This window comes from Dendronephthya gigantea, unplaced genomic scaffold (genome assembly GCF_004324835.1).
Source record: "Dendronephthya gigantea isolate DGI-Jeju-01 unplaced genomic scaffold, DenGig_1.0 000048F, whole genome shotgun sequence".
Lineage (NCBI taxonomy): Eukaryota > Metazoa > Cnidaria > Anthozoa > Malacalcyonacea > Nephtheidae > Dendronephthya > Dendronephthya gigantea.
The window spans coordinates 1,214,885-1,240,155 of record NW_021163058.1 but is presented as its reverse complement, the minus strand read 5'-3'; the positions used below and the strand labels follow the sequence as shown (position 1 = coordinate 1,240,155).

Here is a 25,271-nt window from a genome sequence, read left to right as displayed (position 1 = left end):
TATTATGAAATTATACCATTGGATTCATTGGAATGATTGGATACGAGGCTGACGGTGAAGTGAATGTGACGGTGACATTACCCAGCTTTTTAAAAACACTAGGGTTTCTATGAAAATGTTTGAAAATTTTCAAAATTTTAGTATATACATCAAGACGTTCAAAACTTGGGTATATGTAAAAAATGTTGAGTTTTTTAAGGAATTTTTATTAAAATTTTTTAAAGAATTTTTATTTAGATTGGGACAGATAGACAGATACCAAACCTAATAGGCACAGACAGATTGTGCCAGTCAGTAAATCGCAAAAAGTTCCTCAATAAGTTGCCAAAAATTAAAGATGCCCCAAAGGCCGAAAATCAGTTACAAAAAGAATGAAGGCTAAAAATGAAGAGAAAAATCCTTTGAAACTTGAGTGATTTCTGCATAGAAATTGACTGTCTGCTTCATATGTTTATCTCTGAGATATGATTCACATTTGACAGCGTAAATCACTTATCACCCTTTTTATAACTTCAACAGTTCAACCGTTCAACGAAGTGTTGCATCACAGCAACTAAGTGTACAAAATTAACGCGTTAAACAAGGTTATTTATAGGTCTACCAGACACAGAGCTAAATTAGCTTTTTAACTATTATAAAGCCTGTTTAGAGAGTGAACAGGAAAATGACTGGCGCAATATGGATGGGGAAAATGTTTAATTAAACAACAAAACGTATAGAAATTCTAATGACCAGTTGCCAATATTACTACTTTTAGCAAAAGTTATTCAAAGTTGCTTGTTTGCAAAAACGTTGCCGCTAAAAGTGCAAAAAGTTGCCGAGTACAATCTTTGAAATTGGTAGAAATTTGACCTGAACACGATGACATGAAATTTTAAAAACTGATTCGTGCTTGGATACAAAACAACTCTTGCAAGAGCTGGAGCTGAACTCAGCAATATTTAGAGCGGCATTTACATGTTGATTATAAAATCATACTGTTTCTTTATACTCTTAGATAATTTGGCAATTTCAATAATGTCGATAATATGAAGTATCTTTTAAAGATCAATTATTGTCGCACCACACTCCATTCTAATATTTTCATTCGAGATCTCGTTACAATTTCAAGGAATGAACTAAAGTGGTTTCTGCTTTTCTTGACTCGCTTACTGAAGCAAATATATTTCCTTCTTTAGGCTTAGTTGGTCCACGCAATATAGGAACCAAAGAACACTATTTCATCCCTTTCTTTAGACTTAATGAACCAAGTTTTGTTATGGCACGCAAGGCATTTCCTGTTTTCTAGGTTATAAAAAAAGATTACACAACATTACACGCGAACATGGAAATATACTATTATTGCAACATATAGTTTAACAAAGGAATATCTGAGTTAAAGGGTATTTTTGAGGATTGCGTATCGCTACGTTTTTAAGCCTGTTTTCCACTAGGCGGAAATTTACTCGCGGAGCGGAATTTTTAATTGTCAGCGCGCTTTCACGCAGAACTAATGTGAGAAAAACAAAGAAAAATTCCGCTCCGCGAGCAAAATTCCGCCTAGTGGAAAACAGGCTTTAAAGACGGAACACTAATGAAAGCAAGCTTAAACGATTACCCACCGCCCATCTCCTTCTTGCCAAGAATTTTTTCATATTATCCGTCTTCAGTTTTTTCGCTTGCAACCCAGGCGCTTTCTGGTAGTAAAGGTCATAAAAAATGAATGTACAATTTTAAAAATAAGGTTGCGTATGATATTGAGATTTATCAAGGACGATGTTTGTGTTCACACAAACCGGATTATAGGGCTTTGCTTCATAAAGAAATATAGGGTGACTTTAAATAGGATTAGAATTACTAAATATACAATCGATAAAATATCTACCTGTGTCCAGTCATGAGATAAACATTGATCCACTGTGTTTCTATCACTAGAAAATTTGAGTGACATATGAAAAAATTATGCCCAGCCTTTTTTGTTCGCCAGTGGCAGTGGCAGTGGCAGTGGCACGGCATTTCACTCTCTTACTCGCTCTAACGCTGATATATATAAATAATATCATGTCCGATATACCTACCTTGGATCCATTTTTAGAAGTTCCGATATAAAATTTTTAGCCATTTGACTGACGTCTTCAAAGAAATTATCTTCTGTGTCAAAGTCCCATTCTCCTGCGCAAACATTACTGATTGTTTCATTGTCATCATCCCCCATGAATGGTGAAAGACCACTCAATCTAAAATTTAAAAAATGATATAGTCTAGCTGTAAAAACATCCGGCCCTAAATAGGCATAAAATCAATTGCAACAGTCCACTAAAAATTTACTACAACGTTACTTACAAAATATAAGTAATCACCCCAACGCTCCTAAGACACGCAAAAGAAAGTATACATGCATGTGTTTTTAGTCGCTGTCATTCATGACGGGCAAAAGGTGCAGTTTGCCCCAAGCAACAAACTGAATTGAAAAGGATAGGCAACATGTTAATTGAGCTTACCACATGTCACTTGCTAAGCGAATTGGGTCAAAACTTATAACCTCAGGAGCTAAGAGAGATGATAAAAGCGGTTCAGTATTAATATAGGCACCAAAATTTAAAAGCCAAGAAACATCAACAGGGACAAGCGAAATATGAAATACGAGTACTATAATCTTCTGGTTGACTCAAAAACATCCCAAAAAGGCTCTCACCCACCAACAAATTCTGGTGTCCCACAAGCAACTTTTAGTTCTTTATCAGGATCCAGAACTCTCGACATTCCAAAGTCAATTAACTTGATATCATCCATTTCTCCTGGGCGAGGAACACACATAACATTTTCTGGCTAAAAAAGGGATATTACATCGCATATATGATCTATAGACTTATATAGGGCCGGTTGTATACAAAAGTAGTCAACTTACATATGACGACGCGATATATGCAACTTACACAACGTATAATATATACTATTATAGAGCAATTTCCACATACAATGCTCACATGATTAATTTGTCAATATTTAACAGATACCTTCAAATCCAAATGAACAATGTTTTTTCGATGCATATGCCGGATGCCTTGTAAAACTTGAATAAGATAACGAGCACAATTTGGTTCGTTTAAATTATCTTCATCCACAATTTTTTGAAAAAGTTCACCACCCGAGACTCTGTTGATAAAAAAGATGAAGAATGAGAGCAATTGTGTGTATTAGACGTTTAATTATTCTTTAAACTCCACCAGGCTTTTATGTGCTGAATAGTCTAACTGATACTAAATAATGAGGCGTTTTACATATGTTTTCTACAGCCGGCACAGCTTGATCATGATAGTGAAATAAAGAGAAGAACAAAAGCAACATGTAGCTTCATGTAATTCAAGGATTTAACTTCTGAGCTTATAGTCAGTTGCTGTTATACTGTAAATGTATAGGCTTGGGTACCCAGAGATAACGTATGTCATTGGCGACTTACAGTTCCATAATCATAATAAGATTATTTGGAGTTTCGTAAGCATCGTAAAGATAAACTAGTCTTTTATGGTGAATTTTATTCATCATATTTATTTCTTCTGTGACCTCTTTCCTCGAAGCTGGAGTAATCTTGATATATTTTGCAGCATAGACAGCTCCTGTACTCTTTTCCGTTGCTTTACATACTGTACCAAATTTACCTCTACAATAGATATCAGATTACATTGGCCTTTGAATGGCGTGTACGGCTCTATACGCGGCAAAGGTATATATGTGTGTATAAGTGTATTGTTCGATGGATGGACACAATAAAATTTAGCATTTGGTGCGCGGTAGTATAATATTCAGTGTAATTTTACTATTACTACGCCAGAATATTGACTATGTAAATGTCGCAAGATATTTCAGTTCAAATACAAACAAGAAAAATCCTAATAATTAATGTAATTGCATGTTAATTAACGCCCAGCTACAACATTACATATTTTTTCTTGAAATTGGTGAACCTTATGGATTGTGTGATGAAGTATTGCCTATAACTTGTAGCTGTACCGTGGGTCCGTGACGGAATCAACAAGTTTCAGTAAAGTTCGAATTAACTCACTCACTCTCCTAATTTTTCTTGTATCTCGTAAAAATTCTCCAGTTTTTCATCTTTTTTCAAATATACATCTTCCCGCTTTGGAGATATCAGATCATCACCAAAATCTACAAAAAATAAAATGTTTTCGACGGCTCGAATGACCTCGACGATACTGCGTTTTCATCTTAAAGTATTCAGTAATTTTATAATATAGAAACTGTCCTACAGCCTACCAACGTCATTCATCACGCCGTTTATTACAGTTGTCATCCTTTCTAAAAAAATTTGAAAGAAAAATCAACAAATAATAAATGTCCTGCGAGTGTAAAAATATTATAAAATTTACAGATCTGTCTCCTGCGCAGTTTGGAACGCGATTCTTGAGTCTTAAATACAAGATCGTCAACAAAATAATCAGTTTCGAGAATTGCTTTTTTTTCAAAGCACCAAAAGCTATTCAAAAATATAATGGAAGTGCGGAAATGAATTCCGCGGGTCCTGTTTGTTTTATGCCAGCTCGGCTAATGCTGTGACCGCATAATAGAGGTGTGCATAATGTTCCTCCCACCTCCTCCTTAAATTAATTTTACTTATTCTCAAAATGTTTGCCAATCAAAATGACCAAAAGTTAGTTCATGATACCAAATTAAACCAATATTAGGATACAATGTGGTTTAAATATGCCGTGTGTTCAGCCGACTTGGGCCTGGCGTGGGGTCGATAAACAATACCTTTCTTGCAAAATGTTCATCGACTAAAGTTCTATACCTAGTAAAGACGCAGTATTTCTATATAGAACAGTCGGTGGAGGCGCAAACCTTACACTGTCTCATTATACAAAATAAATTTGTTTTCTATAAAATTTACTATATTTCTATAGAGAAAAAGCCATCTGCAAGAACATTATCTAACTCGTTAAATATAAATTTAATGTTGATGGTAGTTTAAGAAAACTAAGGTAAAAACACTGGATTATAATAATACCACACCGGAAACGTTCAAGTAATGTTTATAGAACGCTCAGGTAATTCAAATCAGCTGCAATATACGTTCTGACATGCATGCAGGTATGTCTGAGGTTATATATTTTGAGTTATATTACCGCGGGTGAAGACAAAGCCAATGATAATCATATTATATACACATATCCCGGATTTTAATAAAATGACACGCTCAATAGAATCTGCATGTATAGCAAGTTTGAAATATGTTTCTTTTCATATACAGTAGCACGCAGCTATAAGGAGTGGGTCGATTCTGAGCAAAATGAAGGAAATATAAACTTTGTCACACACTTTGTGATTACAATTTTGGAGAAGCTAACATCAACGAGATAATAGAAAATCTCCCTATTCAACTCCTTAAAAATGTTGCAAACTGGACAATTTGAAATCCACAAAATGTATAAACCTCACTTACCTTGAAAAAAGTCCAAGTGAAACGTCAGTTTTTGTCGGTATAGTGAATAATCACTGTATGTGCTGTGAAAGCCTGCTACAGATATATACGTTAATGAATAATCTGAACGACTCTGGCTGAGATATTGATAAACAATAGATAGTTACAAAAGATCACACACGGATTCACATGTCTTTTCAAATAATGCGAAACTAAAATTCTTTCCATAAACTGTTCATCGGAATTCACTACAAAACATATATTTAAGATCAATATGGGTCAGTTAAATTGGCAAATTTGTATTTTTCCTACAAAATAATACACATAAAAACAAAATTTGATCTCCTGTCGTTAACTATAATTATTAAAGTTTATCATTACCTAGACGACAAATTATCATAATCTGCTTTCTGTACCAAGAATATCCCTAAAATGAAAAAAGATCTTTTCAGCTTTTATTGATAATGGCATGGTAAACACATGATACTTTTAATTTGGGTTTATATTGAAAGAAAACTATCGATATTTTATGGGTTATGGCTCAAGAAATTGTACGGTATCATTATATAATGATTGCCCCATGCTGTGACTGATATTGCCCGCCCCTGAACTGACTTCTCACAGTCTAGCATTTTCAAAAGCGTCCGCACCAGCATTTATAGGGTTAAGATAGGGACAGGCAAAATCTAATTGGTTCATATTTCAAGACCACATGAGCAAAAAAACTGAGAATCCTAAGGACGCATCTATGTGGAATATGTTTTGTATATTGATTATTATCAACGACGGATGAAAAACTTACAAGCCATCAAATTCTCAAAGAATATCTGTCTGCTACATATTTTTCATACACTTGTAACTTGGTTATAGTATTTATACCTCAAATGGATTAAAATGATTGCACATTTTGTGCAGGGAGGTAACAATGTTACACTCTCAAAGTATGGTTGCAGAGTTAATAATATACAAAAAAATGTTTCTCGACCCTGATTGGTTGATTTCAGTGCAGTTAATCCCAAACAGTAGTGCAAAAATGTGTAACAGTGCAAAATTCTGTAACAACAGTGCAAAATCCTGTTACAAATATATATGATTTGTTGAAAAAATGAGATTAGCCAATCAAATCCAAGCAAAATGCCCGCGAAAAGACAAAGTTGAAAAACTGTTAAAAGAAATAAACATGGACGGAGCTAGCGGTGAGCAAAGATTCCCCAATCTCGAACTTAATACTAGAGTTACAAAAAAATGCAAAAAACAAAAATACTGCTAGCAGCACTAAATATTGGATAAATGTGTTAAAGAGCTGGGCAAATCGACACGGTCACGCGGTCCTTCAGAAATTCCATATAATGATCGAGGTCATTAATTTATTGTCTCGAAGATTTCCTTGCATATCAAATAGTATAATTTCTCGTTTCTAGTTCTATATCTTTAATACATATGATGTACAAGTGTAAAGATGAATAATCTACACGTCAGTAGTTATTTCAGAAGTGTATTTATCAAAGAGGAGCTCTCTGTTATCATAAATATGTGCTGAAAAAAATTAAAAAAAGTCGAAGTTTGACAGAATGACTGCTTTTCAACAGGCAAAATTGAGTAAAAAAGGTTATTTATCAAAATCAACGTGGATAAAAACATTGTCACTATGTAACCCTGAAGTTTTATGACGTTGATTGAGCCCCTTCTCAATACACCAATAAATCATTGTCCTCCAAGATCGCAAAGCGATATATATTTTGTCATAATGCATTCCAATCCTGCTAGGCTATTAGATGCTAAAAACTAGGGCCTTCAGTTTGAATGAAAGGAATGACGTCGCTGATTTCCACGCGAAAGAAAGTCATCTGAATGTATGTAAAATACAGCACTGTATCTTATATACGAGTAGGTTTTTTGGACACTTGTTATTCACTTCACGTTTGTGAAAAGCATCGGAACGTTCATGAACTTCATTTTTTCAATGACAATTATTGCGAGCATTGAATGTAACGACAGCATGGATAGAAGCGTTCCAAGATCTCAGATGATTTAAGCACTAGTTCTTTGAAATGCATGTCATTTAGGTTTCTTGGAACTCTTGCTGGCTGGAGGACTCCGACTTCGACTTCTATCTTTTCGTTTAGTTTTTTTACTGCTCTTTGGAGATTTCGATCTTGATCGCTTTTTCTTCGAGGATTTTTTTCTTGGCGAGCTATCGCGCCGTCTCTTCTCCGTTGACGGCGAAGGAGAACGCTGTCGGGAGTGTGGGGATGAAGCGGGCGAGTTATAACTCTTCAGCGACTGAAATAGTTTTAAAAAAAGAAACTGAAGAATAAAGGCAAAGAGTATTAATTATTCCGAGCACATTCGAGGAAGTGCTTTTTGAAAGATGGGGCAACAGAAGAGCGATACACAACAAATGCACAGCTCAACACTGCAAGGTACTTAAATGGCCTAAATCTCAATACGAATAGCTTTAAAAAGTTCAATTCACGTAAATTTTACATGCAAGGTATGGCCGGCTTACCTGCAGAGATTTAGTCAATGCAGAAGGAGATGGACTTGACGATGACGATGAAGAACGACGATGACGTGAAGGACTACTTGAACGACTTCGAGATTTTCGTTTCTTGGAAGATTCTTCAGCAGGAGATAAATGACGTTTCTTTTTCTTAGACTTACGGGGCTCATTTTCCTTGATAAAATACAAGTCGGAGGCTGCTAATCAGGCTTCCATCAAATTCAGACCGTTTTGTACTGTTCTGTGACTGTGTCAATTTTAGACATGATCAGACCAGAATTTTCAAAATCTGTTGAGGCAGGGGTAGATTATAATCTCTAGTTTCTCAACCTTCCCAAACCGGCTTCTAGTGAAATTATCCGGCCATATATGAACTTGGAGAACGATCATGTACAAAAAAGCATGCGAATACCTAGAATTTATTTGTGTACAACGATACCTCTAAAAGCTGTTGTCTAAATTGTTCTACTTTTTCTTTAATACTACTTGGAGATTCTTTGCCACTTGATTCTAATTTATCTGCGTATTTCGCCACCTTAATTTCAACTTCTCGTAATCTTTTTCGTTTATCTTCATCGATATCTTTTACACTTTTTGCCGCATCAACTGAGATTTCTTTTGAAACCTCGCTAATGAAGTAAGAAACAACATTTTCCAGTTATGCTAAGAATAGGCAAATTAATTCACTGATTTTATGAAATGACTTTATAAAAGTATGAAAGAGACATATATAATTAGAATGCTTAGAATTAAACTAAGGATGCAGCTACAGGCAATAATTATATATAACCTCGTGTTTGTTTGCTCTTTAACCCTCTCCCATTTTGATTCTGTTTCACTGCCATCCCATTTCGACGCAAGTTCTGCAGGATGGTCCCATTTCGATGGAATGTGAGTGGGGGACACTAATGAAAACGAAATTTTTAGAAAAACAATGGATTAGAGCACATATTTGACTTATATGACTGCTTGACTATCCATGGTACAATCTGAGTGCTACAGCACCATCCAGCGGATTTAGTGATATTGTCAACCGATTTAAAGCCTTAAAAACTTAGTAATAAAAGTTCGGGAATAAAGATAGCTTTACTCTAATAGAGATAATACTGAAGTTCAAGGTTATACTATACTACAGGCAGTTTTTGGAAGGATTTAAAGGTAATATCTGCGGTGGATAACATGATCTAGCTTTCATACAACCTACTCCTGGAATTCACATATTAACCTACAGGATATATAGATACAAAGGTGTACATATTTGTCTATAATCACCTGTCTTCATTGGTTTGCCATCAATATCATCCACTGAAATACGAATTATTGCCATTAGGTAAATGTAGCATAACGAGAAGAACTAGAAGGCTATTTTTTGAACACAAATATTAGTAACAATTGATAGCATACTTGGTATTCCATCAAGATCAGTCAATGGATCAGATGAATCTTTTCGCAAAGGAAAGCCATCAATATCTGATATTACAATATCATCGTCATCATCGCGATCCGTACTCTTGATGTCAAATATGTTGCGGTTACGATTCTTCACAAAAATAGACAAAAATGAATTTTTCAGCTTTTTCAACGAATAATTTGAAATTTCGTAATGTAGGAAATCCGAGCGTAAGATGCGGAAATTATGGACCGTTGCCCTAAAAAGGTGCAGCATTCACAAGATATAAATTACTGTACGGTTTGCGTTGCCTTTGATAAGAATGCATTGCACACATTCGCACAAATTAAAATGCCAAAATGATAGCGTAAGTAGCTAATTTCTACAGAGTTTATTTTCTAATGACATAGAGACGGATAAAGGCACAAAATAGAAAATATTAAATAGTAATACAACCTATATGCACTATAATATTAGCACTTACTACAATAAACTGATCAGTGACGCTTTTCTGTGACTGTCCAAGGAAGATGTTTTGAAGATTTACTAAAAAATCAGGCGGATAAATTGCCCAAGAGGTCCACGCAGCCAAACATTTTAAGACTTGTTTCTAGAAATATTTGAAAAAAACCCACATATCTTAATATATTAAACGTCTCCGAAAACAAGCTTCAAGGCGTACACTGTATGGCAAAGGTTGGAGAAAGCTAACACTATATAATAATGACAACTATACAGTGCATGTATCATGCAGTATCACTATAGTGTTGTCATTTGGTTAATAACGAGAGAATGTTATATTCATTTTTATAAGCAGTTGTCATGTATATATTATTTGCACATTTATAGGTCACACATTTCATGAAAAAAAGATACATGAACGGCAATACAAATGCGTTTACTGCAGGTGAAAAACTAAAGAAGAAACAGTTGAATTTACTGCAGATTTACCCGAAACTGTTCAGCCTTCATTCGTGTTTTCACTGCTTGGAATGTTTCATTTAGATTTTGAAATATTTCAGGTAACTTTGTTTCAAAACTACACAATGGAAATGAAAAAAAATTCTATTAGCATTATTGTTTTTCCAGAGTAAATATTTATTTGTTTACAGCTGTATATGAAGGATTTCAATGAATAAAAGGATATTTGTTCTGTATAGAATTCAATCATAAAAATCTTTTAGCATATGTTGCTCATCTCTACATCGTAAACCATATAATCTGAACTATATAATGTACAGTACTGTAGTACCTCTTTCGATAGAATGAAGCATTGCGAACTTTGGCGGTGCAGTTATAGAGGACATCAGACACAGCATAGAGTCTGGCAATCTGAGTATAAAAACACGCAATCATGAATCATAGCTATATTTATATAAGAGATTAATTATTAAAAAATTACTTACTTTCACCGTCAGCGGAGTTTCAAGAATTGATAGAGATTCCGACATGCAGTCCGAAATCTAGAAAAAAAGACAAATTATAGCTACACCATGTAAACGAAAAAAAAAGATGATTTCTTGCGCTCGTCGTATAGAGTTTGCGACCAACTTTAATCCTTTTTATTCTCCCAATCATATATAATTCAATTTAGTCATTTAATAAGAACTGCCATACCCTCCAAGACAGAGAAGTGACAACCTTTTTAATGAATATGGTGTGTAGGGTCATGCATAGAAATACTATTTAGACAATATTCCTTTTCCGAGATTTGATGTAATTCGTTGAATAGGAGCCATCTATAGCCCGTTTTCCACTAGGCGAATTTATTTGCGCAAACTGATAAAAAGTAGGAAGCGTATCTACTTTTTCACGGCACCGGATTTCAGAAATCGTTTCACGTCGCACGAATAAATTCGCCTAGTGGAAAACGGGCTTAACTTACGATGGCGGACTACATTTGTGATACGTCATCAGTGCAAGAGACCAATCAGGATATAATTTAATAATAACTGATATAATTATATAACCTCATCAGCTGCTTCAGCGTGATCAATACACCATCTCATACATTCTGCAATCTTACTTCTTTCTGATATCAATTCTCGTAACATGTTTTCAAGTTTGTCTCGTTGTCTGTACCGAAAACAAGTTACCAAGTTAAAGAAGGATAAAAAAACGGAAGATTGGTGTATTCTTTATAATAAATAATAAACCTGTCACTCAGCAGTCCTTTTCTTGATGGTTTTGAGGCGGGTTTTGCTTCAGTCAATGGTTTCTTTTCTCTCTTGATTTCTTCTTTTACATCCTCCTGTTCGTCGGCATTTTCTCCTAAATACGAGGTACAGTTGGGAGGTCTCCAAACCGAACCATTTTTGAACATTCGAAATTGCTTCGTCTTCCATTTTGTTTGACTGTCACCCTAAATTGTTACGGGAGTACTTTAAGAACCTATAAATCATTATGTTGAACAGAATGGTTGGATTTGTACTGTGATAGATGAAACACCGCACCTGGAGTATTGAAAATAACTTCCATCTGTAGTAAATATGTTCCGGGCTTTGGTTGTCAAACATAAACCTGAAAGGCAAACACGTTTGAACACAAGAATTTATTGGCTGGTTAAGAAATTATAGCCCTCCATGCATACAAACATTGATCTAAATCTGATTGCAACTCATAAGATATGTATTTATAATGTTAAGCAATTTTAAAAGTGAAACATTTGTGATCGCGACCTATTTAAAATATCGTAATCAAAGTAAACTTACCTGAATTGTGGATTATTGAGTTCCCGGTTCATAATCATCGCCTCAAAAATTGGTCCTTCCAAAATCACAAATTCGATGGTTCGATGGATAAGATGAAGAATTGGCCTGCAATAAGTAACTTAAGAGTTAAATTCTATATCAACATTCTTTTTTCTACACCCCCCCTCCCCCCTCCAACCATCACCCACACAGATCCATTTGTTACATAACCACATCGCAAAAAATGATTTCACCTATATCTGCGAAGACGCACATACAACAAGTTTAAGGAATTGCGCGTCAGTAGCTGGTTCGTAGGCTGAGCTACTATTTTCCTTTTCTAATTTCTGCAAAATAGGATTCAGTTCGTGAACCGGACCTTGGTGAGACACGGAAAGTTGAATGCCGACAACACACAAAATGCTGTTATTAAGATGGAATTCCTAACAGCATTTGAGCAAAAAAATGATGAGAACAATACTATATACTTATAATTATGCGCTTTAGCGATACTCTGAAGCCAGTGATTAGGAAATATCAAATGCATATTGTATATGTGTGTTGTGGTTTAGTCACTTTATATATACATGCATGCTTGCACATAATTATGTAAAATAAAATTGTGAGATTACGATGTAAAACAAATTATATAGTTCAACATTAAAGCATGCATAGCTCTTATAAACAATTCACGGCAAATAGTGTATCTAGTTTTATAGCAATTTAGTTTTACCAAATTGACCCCTTATGAACACAAAAAACAGACTTCGTTCGTTTTTTCGGGGAAACCCAGGAAAATATTGTGTACGAATTGCAAAAAAACCCTAATAACCCGCATAACAACTAAAGTTTTCGGATGACGTCACTACAGTAACGATTGGCATTATTGGTTCAAGTGTTAAACGCGCGCAATTACGTCCCGAGTTCACGAATATTGTGACTGTATAAATGAGGTAAATGTATACATGCAGGAAACTTATGGATATACCAGTGAACTGGATATACTTATAGATTACTTTGTATAGTAGTACTAGTACCTCACAAATCATGGTACTTTATGTACGTTAGGTTTTGCCAGATTGATAAAATGGAATAGTAATACCACATAAATTATTGAACAAAATATTCTTTCATTTGCATGTTGATTCCTATATTGACCTCTACATAAGCAATTTAGTAAATCAATTATTGAAAAATAGAAAATTAAAATAGAATATTAGAAATAAATTGTAGATTTCATTTTAAATTCTGATGTTCACTTCAGCTGTATATAGCTACATTGGATTTGTGTGAACTGCATGGCACTGCATGCATTACAGATACCAAAAACTCAGGTCAGGAAAATTTCAACACGGCTTAGTCGTTAAACAACAATGTAGCTACCTCTGACGCGTTTAACCCTTGATCAACGCCAATACAGTAATAACAAAACATTATAAACATATTTAGGAACGCTTGTGGAAAAATTCAAATACAGTAGAATTATGAAAAACAAATGGTGAAAATACTTGACCAAAGAAATTGCACCAGCATAGAAATGCGCGATCACCTGTTGTCATGGTGATCAATGGTTACATATACTGTAAAATACCTTTCTGTCGGGATAACAACTTTGACAACCGCGTTGGCTAGAGTCTACAATTACCACAGAACATTTCGTGAGTAACACAATCCAATACCAAATATGAGAAAATTCTAATGATTAATGCCGCCGAAATAAGTCATGTAAAACGTGTGTATTTAGTTTACAATGATTTCAACCATAAACAAAATTCACCGAGACCTTGCGGTCAAAATAACCTTTCAAAACCAAATAACGCTGTAATATGACACGGCATTTTGAGACGTAAGACACTCAAAATATCACGAGTCTCACATTAGAAGAATAGAAATTGTACAATGGACTGTTATGACCTGCAATATGTGCACATGATTTAATAAGAATTTATGTTTTTGCACGAATACTTTTTATGTATTTTTTACGAGGATATTTTAATATATATATCCGTACACCTAAATCCTAAATTGAATACCGTGAACATCAGCCAAAGAAATAATCGAAGAAATCATGAGGTAAATATAAGTTTCCTCACCTTGTTACTGATGCCGTTCATATCAAATAACTCCGGTGTATCATCATGCTCCGAATCTTCCACTTTCCCAGGTTGGGCGTTAAACGGCAGGCCTGAGGGTGGGGGTGGCTTATTAGCCTCTTGCATTTCTGGAGGGATATAAATGGGATGTGGAGGGATAGGTACTGCTTTACCCCACCCAAGTTTCATCTCATATCCCTGGATTTCTTTGCCTAGACAAAAAGATGAAATAAATTTCTACACTATAGTATAGCCAGTCCAGGACAGTATGAGACTATGCGAGGCTGAAGTAAAAATTGCCAGTTCATTAAAAGTTGTACACTACACTCTTCAAATCAAACAAACACTATTGGTGGATGCATACTCGTCAAATGTTGTGATATAACAACTGCCTAAATTAGACAAATTTGTCGGCTGAAATAGTTTATCTATTTGTAATTTTCTTTAGACTTTACTGCATGCAAACTGCTTTCAACAACGGAGGAAAAATCATTATAAAATAAACAGAATTTTTCCCGGTTTTTACGTCACTGAGGCGAGTGTTTGCAACAAAATCTTAGATAAATTTATCTGAGCGAGCAAAATCGGCACAACAAATTTTTGTGTGTGTGTGTAAGATGAAAGAAAGAAAACGTTCGGGATCACTGCATTTCACCTGAGCCAACAAGGATTGGTATGACGAACCTTTTAAAGCACTAAGTGCCTTATCTCCATCTTTTCTTTTCATGAAAGCAACAAAACCACAATTCCTGTTTCGAGATTTTTCTTCCTCAGTTCTTGGCCACATAATCTTAACGCTGGCCAATGGTCCAAACTGACCAAATAATTTCATTAATTGTTCTTCATTCATCTTCAATAACATAAAAACAGCAAATAATTCTTAAACATGGAGTATACAGACTCACATAATGACTATTACACAGACATTGATTTTTAGAATGACAAAACTACAATGCCTGTCGTGCAATGGAACTATAACTATATTTCAATAGCATGGAAGATAAAAAATGAATGCCAACTCTCTTTATAAATAAATTAGTCAATAAAAATTTTTTAATTATCATGACTTTGGTGGTAGTAGAAAGTGTTGGTACTAACTACAAAAAAGTACCTCAGGACTTATGTTTCCAATATAAAGGTTTGTTGTGTTAGGATCACCAGTATCATAAGATCCATACGTATATGGCTCCTCTAAAATTGGGAGATGTAAAAATGACATATGCAATGAATATAAGAGCATATAATCAATATTTACTGTATAAAAAAATTAAGTATGGACTGTTCTTGTATGTACCTTTAGGTGGAGCTGATAACAGAGTTGGAAAATTGTCAAAAACATCTCTTGGTATATCATCAAGTTCTCCTTTTTTTAATTTATGACGAAGTTCTCTTTCTTCTTGTTGTCTAAAATAAATAATCAGTTTTACAGAAATATTAAGTTTATTAAGAAATATTAATTAATTTCAGAGAAAAATGTGGCAATGTAGATATTTTGCTAACAGGGATATTATGTGTTTTACTTTTTCAATTCTTCCTTAAAAAGTTCAAGATTGCTCTTCTTTTTTTCTTTTTCTTTTCGTTTCTTTAATGTCTCCTGAAGTAGATAAATGTAACTAACTGTCTAACATTCACTTAATTCAACATTTTAGTGTCATGTATAGTCTAACTTTTTCAGGTATTACCTTTGTTTTGGAAGAGAAAGCTGGTTTGACTGTGGTATCTTGTGAAATATTAGCTTTCAAAGTGTAAAGTTGTCCTGCCTTTTCAGATGTCGCTTCTGTAAATATAAAAATAACATATTAATACAGTGTGCAATACTGTAACAGTTATCTTTCATCTATTATTTTCAGAGCAAATATATATGGACAAATTAATTTATTACAACAAAATGAACTTTATTCAGTCTAATCACAGCTAATATCAGAGCGTGAAATATTGCTGGAGAATCTTTGCACAAATATATTCAGGTATTGAATAGAATTGTTGTAAAAATACAAATTAACTAATTTTAAGGAAATTGAACTATATTTGTGTATGAAATTCAAATGCAGGTAATACAATAGTTGTATGCACACTATATATGTATGAAACTACTTTGTGGAATACTGGTTTGTCCAATGTACTGGCATTTTCTGGAGAGTTGAGTTTTGCAAAATTTCATAGCATAGCCTGATCTCTATGAAAACTGTATTATGAAAATCAATTTTGCATGGTTGAAAATGAATACTTGTAGTACTTTACCTGTAGTACTTTACCTTAACTACAGTAAAAATACCTTCTGATTCCCCAGGGTTAACAACATTTCCTCGCACAAATGTTTTTCCTTTTGATGCTGCTCCTTCAAATGATGCCACAAATTCTTCATAAACTTCAGCACAGTTTGTTTCTTCAACCTATATTGTGAATTTTCCAAAATGAAACCATGTTTTACTTCCATTACATACATAATAATGTAACTTTCCAATTTGCCAATTTGGTTCAAATGGCTACTGCATGTCTTTAAGAAGATTAACACTGCTTAAACTTTATATACTATATATTAATGTGAAGAATTAGGTGTGCAGAGTCAAAGTTTAAGCTCATAGAAGTCACAATCAAACATGTTTGCTGATAACCAGTTATCAATAATATGCATACCCCCCCCCTTCTATAAAGCCCTACTAAAATGCTTTTACATCTGACCGGACTGTATATGATTGGATGATAGATTTGATAGTTGGATGGTGTGATAAAGTGAGTTCTCTATACATGTTGGATCTATATATGTGTATATAGACATTAATAGTAGTTGTTCTATGATTTTCAACTGTTTACTACAGAATGTGAATTAACTCTGTCGGTTGAATTTACTAAAATTCTTAATGAAATATCCGAGGTATCAGAATCAGCATATATCAGGTATCCTATTCTGTTAACTGTTTTTTCAGACCAATGCAAAACAAACACAAACACGCATTGCAAACATATCTATAGAATATCGCTACTACAACGATTCGTCACCTTTTTTTTCTGCTCTATTTCTTGCTTTGGTTTGACTTTTTTCATGTTAACCATCAGCCACTGCTTGGTAACGTGCAGTCTTCACTATATAGTCACTAGCTTATTAACTTTCAAATATAACACTCAACCTTGTACCGAAACGAGATAAAACATTTCACTCTTCTCGTGTTACCACGTCGATAAAACAAATAATTATGCAGTTAGTTGTGTGGTTAAGAAATAAAATAAGGCAGTCAAGACTGTTCCAATCGTTGCTTCTCCAACATCCAAAATCCATCTGCTTCCCATGACACCATGCGAAGGCATTGTGACAAATATTATGACACCGATTATCCACATTAGTCCCCGTAAAATTCCATAAATTGATTTGTAAGTTCTCCGAAAAAAGACCATTGCACTTGTTTTAGTAGGTTCACTAAAATTAAAAGTTAAAACTAGTGAGTGACTCGAATAATCGAAGAACTAGGCCAAGGGATGGCGGGTAAAGGTAAGTTCTCAGCGTCGCGAATGCCCAATTCCGGAATTTTAACTTGAGATTTCGGTATTTTTCGAACGTTTTGGGGGATTTTGTTTATTAAAATGTACATCCCGCCCCGGGACTCGGGTTTTCACGGGATTTTTGAGAAAGAAAATAGAAGTCAATAATTGAAACTGACTAATAAACACATATTAAAAATTTAGTTTTTCTCTGATCGACCTTCCAGCTGTTTCCAGTTGTATATTTGATGATATATCAAATTTCGCTTTTGAGTTTTGACCAGTGGTTCTGACTTCTGACAACAGGACGCATTAGTCCATTGTAAGAGGACTGGGAACTATTCAATATCCCTCTTCAGTCTTCAATAATATTATATCTTTAATATAAATTTCAATATAAATTTTCAATATGAACTTCAGTATAAATGATTAGGTCAAGTAAGTAGTGATATAATATTATATAAGTTGTAACTTGTAATTGGTCCTGGTCACATTCATATTGCACCACCATTTTATTTTCAGCATGACTTAAAAAAATAATATTACTAGAAAAACCTAGTGCATGTTGCATATTTAGCAATCCACTGAAATGCAACAACAAAGAAATTTGAATTACTTTTATCATAATTTATTGATGTTACATCTCTCCACACACTTCCAAATTGCCAAAACAAATGGTTTTAAAAAAACCTGATTTTTCATATCCTGTGGATGATTTAATTTTCCTTGCCAATAGCACAGCCAGCCTGACAATTTAAAATTAATTTTTGAAATACATTTTAATGACTTGAAATTTGCATAGCAAGGTTTAAATTACCACTGAAGACTAGACTTATTTAGACTAGAATTTAACTAGTATTTTCTCCCTCCCTTCCCTAGCCTAAAATATGCGAATGTCATAAATATATAATATATACTTATACTGTTGTTGACTTTTGGTAAAACCTTCAAGGCTTTCCTGTGAGCCCAGGTCTATTTTACAATCTAATAAAACAATCCCAGCATTTCGATTAAATCCATGGAGGCCTCCAGTTACAGGGTTTTATACAATCCAATGAAGTTAAAGTAGCTTATTTTTGTTTCTTTTACAAGTTTTCAAGATAGCTTTGATTCAGTTAGGTGTTGGTCCAAATAAAGTTGAGAACTTGTCACATGCTCAAAATCTCATCAGAACAGCTGCCCAAAAAGGAGCATCAATAATATCTTTGCCTGTATGTACAGTTGTTCTATATATTATACATTACATTGACAAATTGCCGAAAAATTTTTCGGCCGGTAATTTTGGGCCGCCTATGGTTGTTCAGTACATAAAATACTATTCCTCAATAAGACATTTATGAAACTGACAGTGTCAGTCACCCATTGTAATGGTTTAAATATACTAGCTGTACTAGCCAACCAGCTAAACTGGAACCTGGCCATCATATTATGGAAAATGTTTGATAGCTTAAATTAATGCTAGCATATAATGATACAAAAACTCAACAAGTATTTTCTCTACAAGGAATGTTTCAACAGTCCATATGGTACACAATATTTTGCCAAATATGCAGAGAAAATCCCGGGCGAGTCGACTGACATATTATCATCATTAGCTAAAGAGCTTAATGTATTTATTGTTGGTGGATCCATTCCCGAGAAAGATGGAGAAAAATATTTTAACACATCTACTGTATTTTCACCTGCTGGAGAAATGGTGGCAAAACATAGAAAGGTTTGAAAATTTTACAATCATTTACAAGGCATAGGGAGGCAGCGGACTCCAATTATTTTTAAATTTTAAAATGGCACAATCCTTCATTTCGTATTTGAACCAGTGTGGATGCAGTATTTTGCGACCATCCCCATTTAAATACATATAGCAAGTTATTTGATACTCAAAATGGTCTGTGTTAAGGTGCACTTATTTGATATTGACATTCCTGGGAAAATAACATTTTGTGAATCAGAAGTTTTACATGCTGGGAATAATCTCACGACTTTTGACACTCGTATGTTTTATGCTTTATTTGAAGTAAAATTTTGAAAAATAACCTTTCTCAATTTAAATACCATAATCAAACTTCCTCAAGGGAGATATTATCATGTTAACATTTAGCATACTGCAAGGTTGGCCTGGGAATTTGCTATGACATTCGATTCTCTGAAATGGCACAGCTTTATGCAAAACAAGGTAAGAACTTTTAGACCAATCAGGGGCATGTATCAGGAGGGGATGTGACCCCTCTACAGAGCCCCTACCCCACCTATATGGCCATTCATAGTGCTGGCTGGCATTTATATAGAATTATATTCCCCCATAAATAGTTTCTATATTGACAAAAATAACTCTACTTCAGATGAACGAATTAAATTAGAAATATTCTTTATAGGATGTAAATTACTTCTGTATCCAGGAGCTTTCAACATGACAACTGGTCCCGCGCATTGGGAACTGCTCGTGCGAAGCAGGTATGAAATGTCATTCTCAATGATTAGCTGCAAACCACCTTTCAAATCTCCGCGCTCGCTTCGTGCGTTAGATAGTTGAGATAAGTTTATTTTTTCCTTTTCATGTTTCAAGGGCTTTGAATAATCAGGTAAGCAACTCACAACTGTTTAATATTCCTTGTAAATTTCCATCTGCACTCTGCTGATGTACTCGCACGCAGGCAATTGGTACATAGGTACCTACAAATCCTACATGTATCTTGATAACTTTGTGATGCACAAATTTCCAGGTTTACTGCGCAGGAATATCCCCAGCTCGAGACACCAATGCAAGTTATGTCGCATGGGGACACACAACTGTGGCAAACCCTTGGTAAGTTACGCCATCTGCTATTCGAAAACAGTTTAATCCTTGGTAAGTGTAGTTGGGGAACCCACTTCTTCTGGCAAGCAATTCTTCAGCCCTGTCACCGAGATGTCTGCAGGAAAAGACGTATCACCATTAACAAGTAATCTCGCCTCACATTCTAATTTGAGCCATTGTGTCATATAGGGGTAAGGTTATTGCAGAGTGTGAACATCAGGAAGCTGTGGTGTACTCTGACATTGGTAAGAAAATACCTGAGAGAATAAACAAGATTATGACCGTGCATGGTGTGACGTGTGACAAAGAGGGAATGAGATGCAACCTCGTGCCCAGGGTATTTCTTTGTTACGCAAACAATGGGGTCTATGAAATATTATGAGTAAAGAACATGACATACACTAACTTTGCTTCTGCGCTGATCTACCGTTTTATTTTTCTGTCCTTCATTATTAGACCTGAATTATTTGGAAGAAGTACGCTTGCAAGTACCAATCACTCTTCAAAGACGTCACGATCTCTACTCAGTGGAAAATACTCAAACTTCGTAAATGATACAAAATAGACATTCCAACTGCCAATGCAGATGAAGGGTCTAAAATAATTAATCTCTTTTGTTTTTCTCGAATATGAATGCAAGCAAGATGAATATAGTAGATGCACTTTGCAAATTTTTAAGAAAAATAGCTAATAAGTATAAATATATAAAAATCAGGCGCGTAGGAAGCAAAGGGCACCTTCAAAAAAGTTATGTTTGAAAATGTAGAATTGGCGGTATCTCCGTATAGGTAATCATAAATCCACAATGAAACATTTGGACACTCTTAGTGCAGCGGCATTTTTACTGTATTCATTCAGATGCCCCCAGTGGCACCCTCGATTTCGGATTTCTACGCTCCTGATAAATAAGTACATAATAAATATAAATATAATTCACCGTTTTAGAAACGAAATATATGTGTTTTTCGCCTATATTATTCAATGTGTGAATTCAAGGAACGAATATTTTCCAAAATGGGCGCGTGGGTTTTGATATAGACTTTACGTTTGTCAGTAAAGCTCTTTGGATATATAAGTATAGTCGTATAGGTTGCATCAAGCTAGCGCCTAGCAGTAAAACAGAAATGAACAATACCTGTCATTAAACAGCATAATTAATCCATCGACGTCTGAGAGTTACAACTAAGTTTCCAAAGTCTTAACGAGCAGTCACATCTTGTCTGTTCATCTTCATTCTCACCATTTTCAAATTCGTCTTTTATCACAAATTTTCGTTGTCCGGAGGCGGTGGCCAGGAGAGGCAGACTTGGATGGAAACTAAAAATTCATTACGTCATTTTACTGCAGTTTATGACGTAGCTGCTTTCAGTGAACAAGGGTGAACAATTGCCATCCTCGCAAAATCTTGTATGGGGCACAACCAATGTGTATTAGTGTCGTCAAATTTACCTTACGCCATTAGTACAATCATCATGAGCAATGTAGGTCATGCCACACGGTAAAATGACGTCAGAAGAAACATAGGTATCCCAAACACTCACGGTTCCATCATGATTGCCAGAGATTACGTATTTACCAGAACTAGAAAATTTTTAGAATTACACTTTGAAGTTTTTTCAGTCCTTGCACAATGGTTGTGACGATGAACATGATCATGATATCGCTAACCCCAGCTTAGTCACATGAAGATATCAGATATGGGAACCAGGGCTTACCCATACTTTACAATAAAAATTACCTATCAATATCGAAATACATCCTTTGGTTCGTTTTGACAAATCTTGATAATTTATGTAAGATAGCACCAGGATATCTCATGTCCCAGCATATGATTTCGTTATCCTAAAAATATTAATGACTCAGTCTAAACAACCCTCATAATGGTCAACGTGAATGATGAGAATAGCCGTGTATCTCTCAACTTCATCTTTGTGCGTCACCTGATGCAGGGGCATTATTCTCTACGTATGTCAATATCTTTCATCAATATAGTAACGTACGGTAGTATTAAAATGTACAGTAAATGTACCAATCAACCGTTTTGAGCCTCAAAGCTTATATAACTATCTCGTACTGTATTATCTGATTTGTGTTCCAACGATTCGTGTTTACTTTATTCCTCTCACAACCTCTTATACGTATCTTCAATATACTTTTTTAAAACTTGCCATCTCTCTGTCTCTATACTGAAGTCATGAATTTGACCCTTAGGACGTACCGTATAAACCATCTATAAACATTTTAACAATAGCAAACTTTCATTTCATTACCTTTCGTCCTCCACTGTACAACCTCTGTCCATCATGGGAAAATGCTAAGTGTGTCACTCCACCTTGATGTCCTTCAACTAGACTCATTAGATCTCCTTTCGGTTCATTGTAGAGACCAACTGAATGACATAAAAATTCTGATAGGACTGTAGGTATGTATATATTGATTGCTCAATTTCACAATCTAATGATTTAAAATTTTCTTGTAGAAATATCAATAAAAAATATACCTGATTTAGAAAACGATCCACAAGCATATAGGCCATTGTTTTCTGGAGATGCTGCTATACATGAGATGATACCAAACTGACCTTGTTTCTTACTTACTAGAATAAGATCATACAATTTATAACAATCATTGATGATTTTAAAGTATACTATTTGTTGTACATAACTAATGGTACTTATATAAATACAGCCTGCTGGTGGTTTTCACATGCTTGTATGAGATAACTCTAGCTGGTCTACAATGAACTAAACTTTCTCTAGAATTATTTCAAGTTGCAAGGGCACTATAAAATTGCACAACATTTTAAGACAATCCTATATAAGTAGCATTAACAGAACTTATTATATGGCAAGCATCACTTCTGGTGAAATGAAGCTCAGTGATTGGCTTAGAAGAATTTTCAGCGGTCCATTACTTTCCCATATTTCTCGGTAAAGACCTCGCGCTTGGTTAAAGTTAATAAAACAAGCAAACCACCTGTTCGCCGTTGCTGGCATTGTCTTCCAGGTCGGGATGTATCAAAAACTCTGACCATTTTGTCAAATCCACAATATATTTTACTTCCATCAGAATTAAATGCCACACAGTGAGGAGATACAATCTCATCCTGAATTGATCAAAACCTGTTATTATTAACTGGAGTTAGGGTGAAAATCTGCTATTATAAAATTGTAACAACTTTCATACCATATTATTAAAAGATCGGTATGAACATCGTACTTGTCCAGTGAAAGCATCCCACAAATGCAAAGGGTGCTCTCTACTGCTGCTGATAAAACTAAAAGGCAAATCAACATTAATTCACTCTCAGTACCATGCACTCCATGCACTCACAACATAGACCACATCATCTCCACACATTAAATGATTTTATCATGCACTTTTAATTAATTAAGGCATACAATAACATACCAACATGTGTCAGGATCATAAGAGGACATTTTGGGATACCAAGCATAGTCATAAATTGTTTCTCCTTCTTTCATTTGAAGCACAGAGCTCTAAAAATCTCCAAGAATATATTGATTAGAACTAATTACATGAGAACTAATTACAATACTCAAAATTAATAACTATAGATTCCTTGGAAACTCACCATTTCTGGTAATACATCGAGAGAAAAAAAACCTGAATACATTTCAGTTGGTAGATTAAAAAGTCTTAGTGTATTGTCATTGCTACATGTTAGAATACATGTTCCATCAGGTGACCTAGGTGAAGTAAATTATTATAGCTGTAAATAAATCTATTCATAATACTAAAATTCTTATGGTAAATTGAAATCATACTGAAATTCATAAGCCAAATATGTACTTACCATTTGCAGCCCTTTAGAAAATTCTCTGGAGATCCCTCAAAATCCCTCCATGCTCCTGTTATTTGGACAGGTGGGGTGCTGAAGTTAATTTCATATCTACAGTAATTATCAGAAGGATTATTAGATAAAATTAATAAGAATTAGCATTTTGACACTAGCGCAGAATGTGGCGCATCTTTACAAGATAGGGTCAGGTCTTGTTTAAGGCTCTTCCATGTCACTATCTCACTCAACTGGTAAGTGCACCTTTATGGATCTAGCTAACTGAAACCATGACGTCAGATGTGTGTGATGTCAGATGATTGTGAAAGTGAATAACCCTCTAGTGTGCTCTTGCCATGTTAGCAAACTGTACTTGACCGTGATTGGAAAATGTGGACATTGTGTGCCTGAGATTTCCAAAGAAATTAATAGAAGACATCAAAATTATGTGCCTAACATATTGGTTGTGCAATACATACTTTCCAAACCGGATCTTGACAATTATTACTATTTGAGCAGTTTGACATAGAAAGAAAATATATTGTACTATGATGCAAACATATAGCTAAGGAATTTCAGATTATTTAAACCCTGTACCTCAATAAAGTATTTGTCACTTCAGACTCTTCAGGATTATTATTTTCAAATGGCCCAGAATATGGAATATTCCTAGTTTGCAATTCAGTCTCAGAACACTTTGTATTGGAATATTCAGATGTTTCCCCGCAATCATTATCTGTACTTCCTCCAGGAGGTTGACATAATATTTGAGATTCTTTAAACTGTAATAATTCTGTTTCATTTAATACAGGTAAGGAATCGGAATTGTTGATGTTTTGATTAGACATGCCATTTGCAGTAGTTTTTTCTGTCCCCTCTGACCCCTCACAACATAGTTTGTTATCTTCGGCCAGCACTTCCAAAGGATTTAAAATTTTTACATCCATTTCATTTACTTTCAAGTTTGAACCTTTCTTCGACAAAATAAACTCCCTTTCAAACCTTTTTAATTGATACACGCATCAATCCGCCATCTTTGTTCTCTCAGTTACGGAATACTTGGTGTAGGAAATGGTGTACGATACAATCAACAACTTTTGCATTTC

At 34.7% G+C, this 25,271-nt stretch overlaps 4 protein-coding genes across 5 annotated transcripts; 1 reads left to right on the top strand and 3 right to left on the bottom strand.

Annotated features, from left to right (window-relative positions):
* Positions 1–736: 736 nt before the first annotated feature.
* On the bottom strand, positions 737–4,263 carry LOC114528093 (myosin light chain kinase, smooth muscle-like). The gene is made up of 11 exons (XM_028549673.1): positions 4,248–4,263; positions 4,047–4,146; positions 3,440–3,640; positions 2,997–3,135; positions 2,679–2,808; positions 2,481–2,529; positions 2,323–2,349; positions 2,058–2,216; positions 1,865–1,910; positions 1,602–1,676; positions 737–1,284 (listed from the first exon to the last, which is right to left on the bottom strand). Exons 1-11 carry the CDS (start codon positions 4,261–4,263, stop codon positions 1,216–1,218), a joined length of 1,011 nt encoding a protein of 336 aa, XP_028405474.1. The 3' UTR covers positions 737–1,215.
* Positions 4,264–6,811: 2,548 nt separating this feature from the next.
* Positions 6,812–17,372, bottom strand: LOC114528100 (U2 snRNP-associated SURP motif-containing protein-like). The gene is made up of 23 exons (XM_028549686.1): positions 17,096–17,372; positions 16,371–16,488; positions 15,778–15,872; positions 15,616–15,689; positions 15,390–15,499; positions 15,207–15,286; positions 14,780–14,945; positions 14,096–14,307; positions 13,594–13,637; positions 12,024–12,128; positions 11,766–11,832; positions 11,469–11,674; positions 11,283–11,388; positions 10,719–10,775; positions 10,565–10,644; positions 10,264–10,351; positions 9,797–9,922; positions 9,327–9,462; positions 9,195–9,227; positions 8,713–8,827; positions 8,362–8,551; positions 7,929–8,096; positions 6,812–7,702 (listed from the first exon to the last, which is right to left on the bottom strand). Exons 1-23 carry the CDS (start codon positions 17,147–17,149, stop codon positions 7,478–7,480), a joined length of 2,655 nt encoding a protein of 884 aa, XP_028405487.1. The 5' UTR covers positions 17,150–17,372; the 3' UTR covers positions 6,812–7,477.
* Positions 17,373–17,469: 97 nt separating this feature from the next.
* LOC114528102 (omega-amidase NIT2-like) lies at positions 17,470–21,338 on the top strand. Of its 2 annotated transcripts, none has more exons than XM_028549688.1 (10): positions 17,470–17,582; positions 18,665–18,783; positions 19,077–19,286; positions 19,470–19,563; positions 19,671–19,745; positions 19,945–20,023; positions 20,136–20,151; positions 20,293–20,375; positions 20,556–20,611; positions 20,823–21,338. In XM_028549688.1, the coding sequence occupies exons 1-10, from the start codon at positions 17,570–17,572 to the stop codon at positions 20,915–20,917; spliced, it is 840 nt and encodes a 279-aa protein (XP_028405489.1). In that variant the 5' UTR covers positions 17,470–17,569; the 3' UTR covers positions 20,918–21,338. The 2 variants fall into 2 exon arrangements, with proteins under 2 accessions (XP_028405489.1, XP_028405490.1); XM_028549689.1 differs by lacking the exon at positions 17,470–17,582 and adding an exon at positions 17,809–18,010.
* Positions 19,557–25,241, bottom strand: LOC114528101 (telomerase Cajal body protein 1-like). The gene is made up of 12 exons (XM_028549687.1): positions 24,763–25,241; positions 24,184–24,279; positions 23,962–24,076; positions 23,778–23,866; positions 23,553–23,643; positions 23,343–23,472; positions 22,867–22,962; positions 22,637–22,755; positions 22,105–22,208; positions 21,816–21,947; positions 21,502–21,683; positions 19,557–20,481 (listed from the first exon to the last, which is right to left on the bottom strand). Exons 1-11 carry the CDS (start codon positions 25,110–25,112, stop codon positions 21,521–21,523), a joined length of 1,485 nt encoding a protein of 494 aa, XP_028405488.1. The 5' UTR covers positions 25,113–25,241; the 3' UTR covers positions 19,557–20,481; positions 21,502–21,520.
* Positions 25,242–25,271: the final 30 nt, after the last annotated feature.

Bases quoted from the DNA above. Each gene is read 5' to 3' on its own strand.
- LOC114528102 (XM_028549688.1), top strand. The intron at 18,784-19,076 runs GTATGTACAGTT...TTTCTCTACAAG, and splicing joins CATCAATAATATCTTTGCCT to GAATGTTTCAACAGTCCATA. The intron at 20,612-20,822 runs GTAAGAAAATAC...CTTCATTATTAG, and splicing joins TGTGGTGTACTCTGACATTG to ACCTGAATTATTTGGAAGAA.
- LOC114528101 (XM_028549687.1), bottom strand. From the start codon at position 25,112: ATGGATGTAAAAATTTTAAATCCTTTGGAAGTGCTGGCCGAAGATAAC. The intron at 24,077-24,183 runs GTAAGTACATAT...TACTTCACCTAG, and splicing joins TTTCTAAAGGGCTGCAAATG to GTCACCTGATGGAACATGTA. The intron at 22,209-22,636 runs GTAATGAAATGA...TAATATTTTTAG, and splicing joins TGTACAGTGGAGGACGAAAG to GATAACGAAATCATATGCTG.
- LOC114528093 (XM_028549673.1), bottom strand. The intron at 3,641-4,046 runs GTGAGTGAGTTA...TATCTATTGTAG, and splicing joins ATACAAGAAAAATTAGGAGA to AGGTAAATTTGGTACAGTAT. The intron at 1,911-2,057 runs GTAGGTATATCG...CAAATTTTCTAG, and splicing joins CTTCTAAAAATGGATCCAAG to TGATAGAAACACAGTGGATC.
- LOC114528100 (XM_028549686.1), bottom strand. From the start codon at position 17,149: ATGGTTAACATGAAAAAAGTCAAACCAAAGCAAGAAATAGAGCAGAAA. The intron at 14,308-14,779 runs GTTCGTCATACC...CTTTTTGTCTAG, and splicing joins GGCACTTAGTGCTTTAAAAG to GCAAAGAAATCCAGGGATAT. The intron at 7,703-7,928 runs GTAAGCCGGCCA...AAACTATTTCAG, and splicing joins CATTGACTAAATCTCTGCAG to TCGCTGAAGAGTTATAACTC.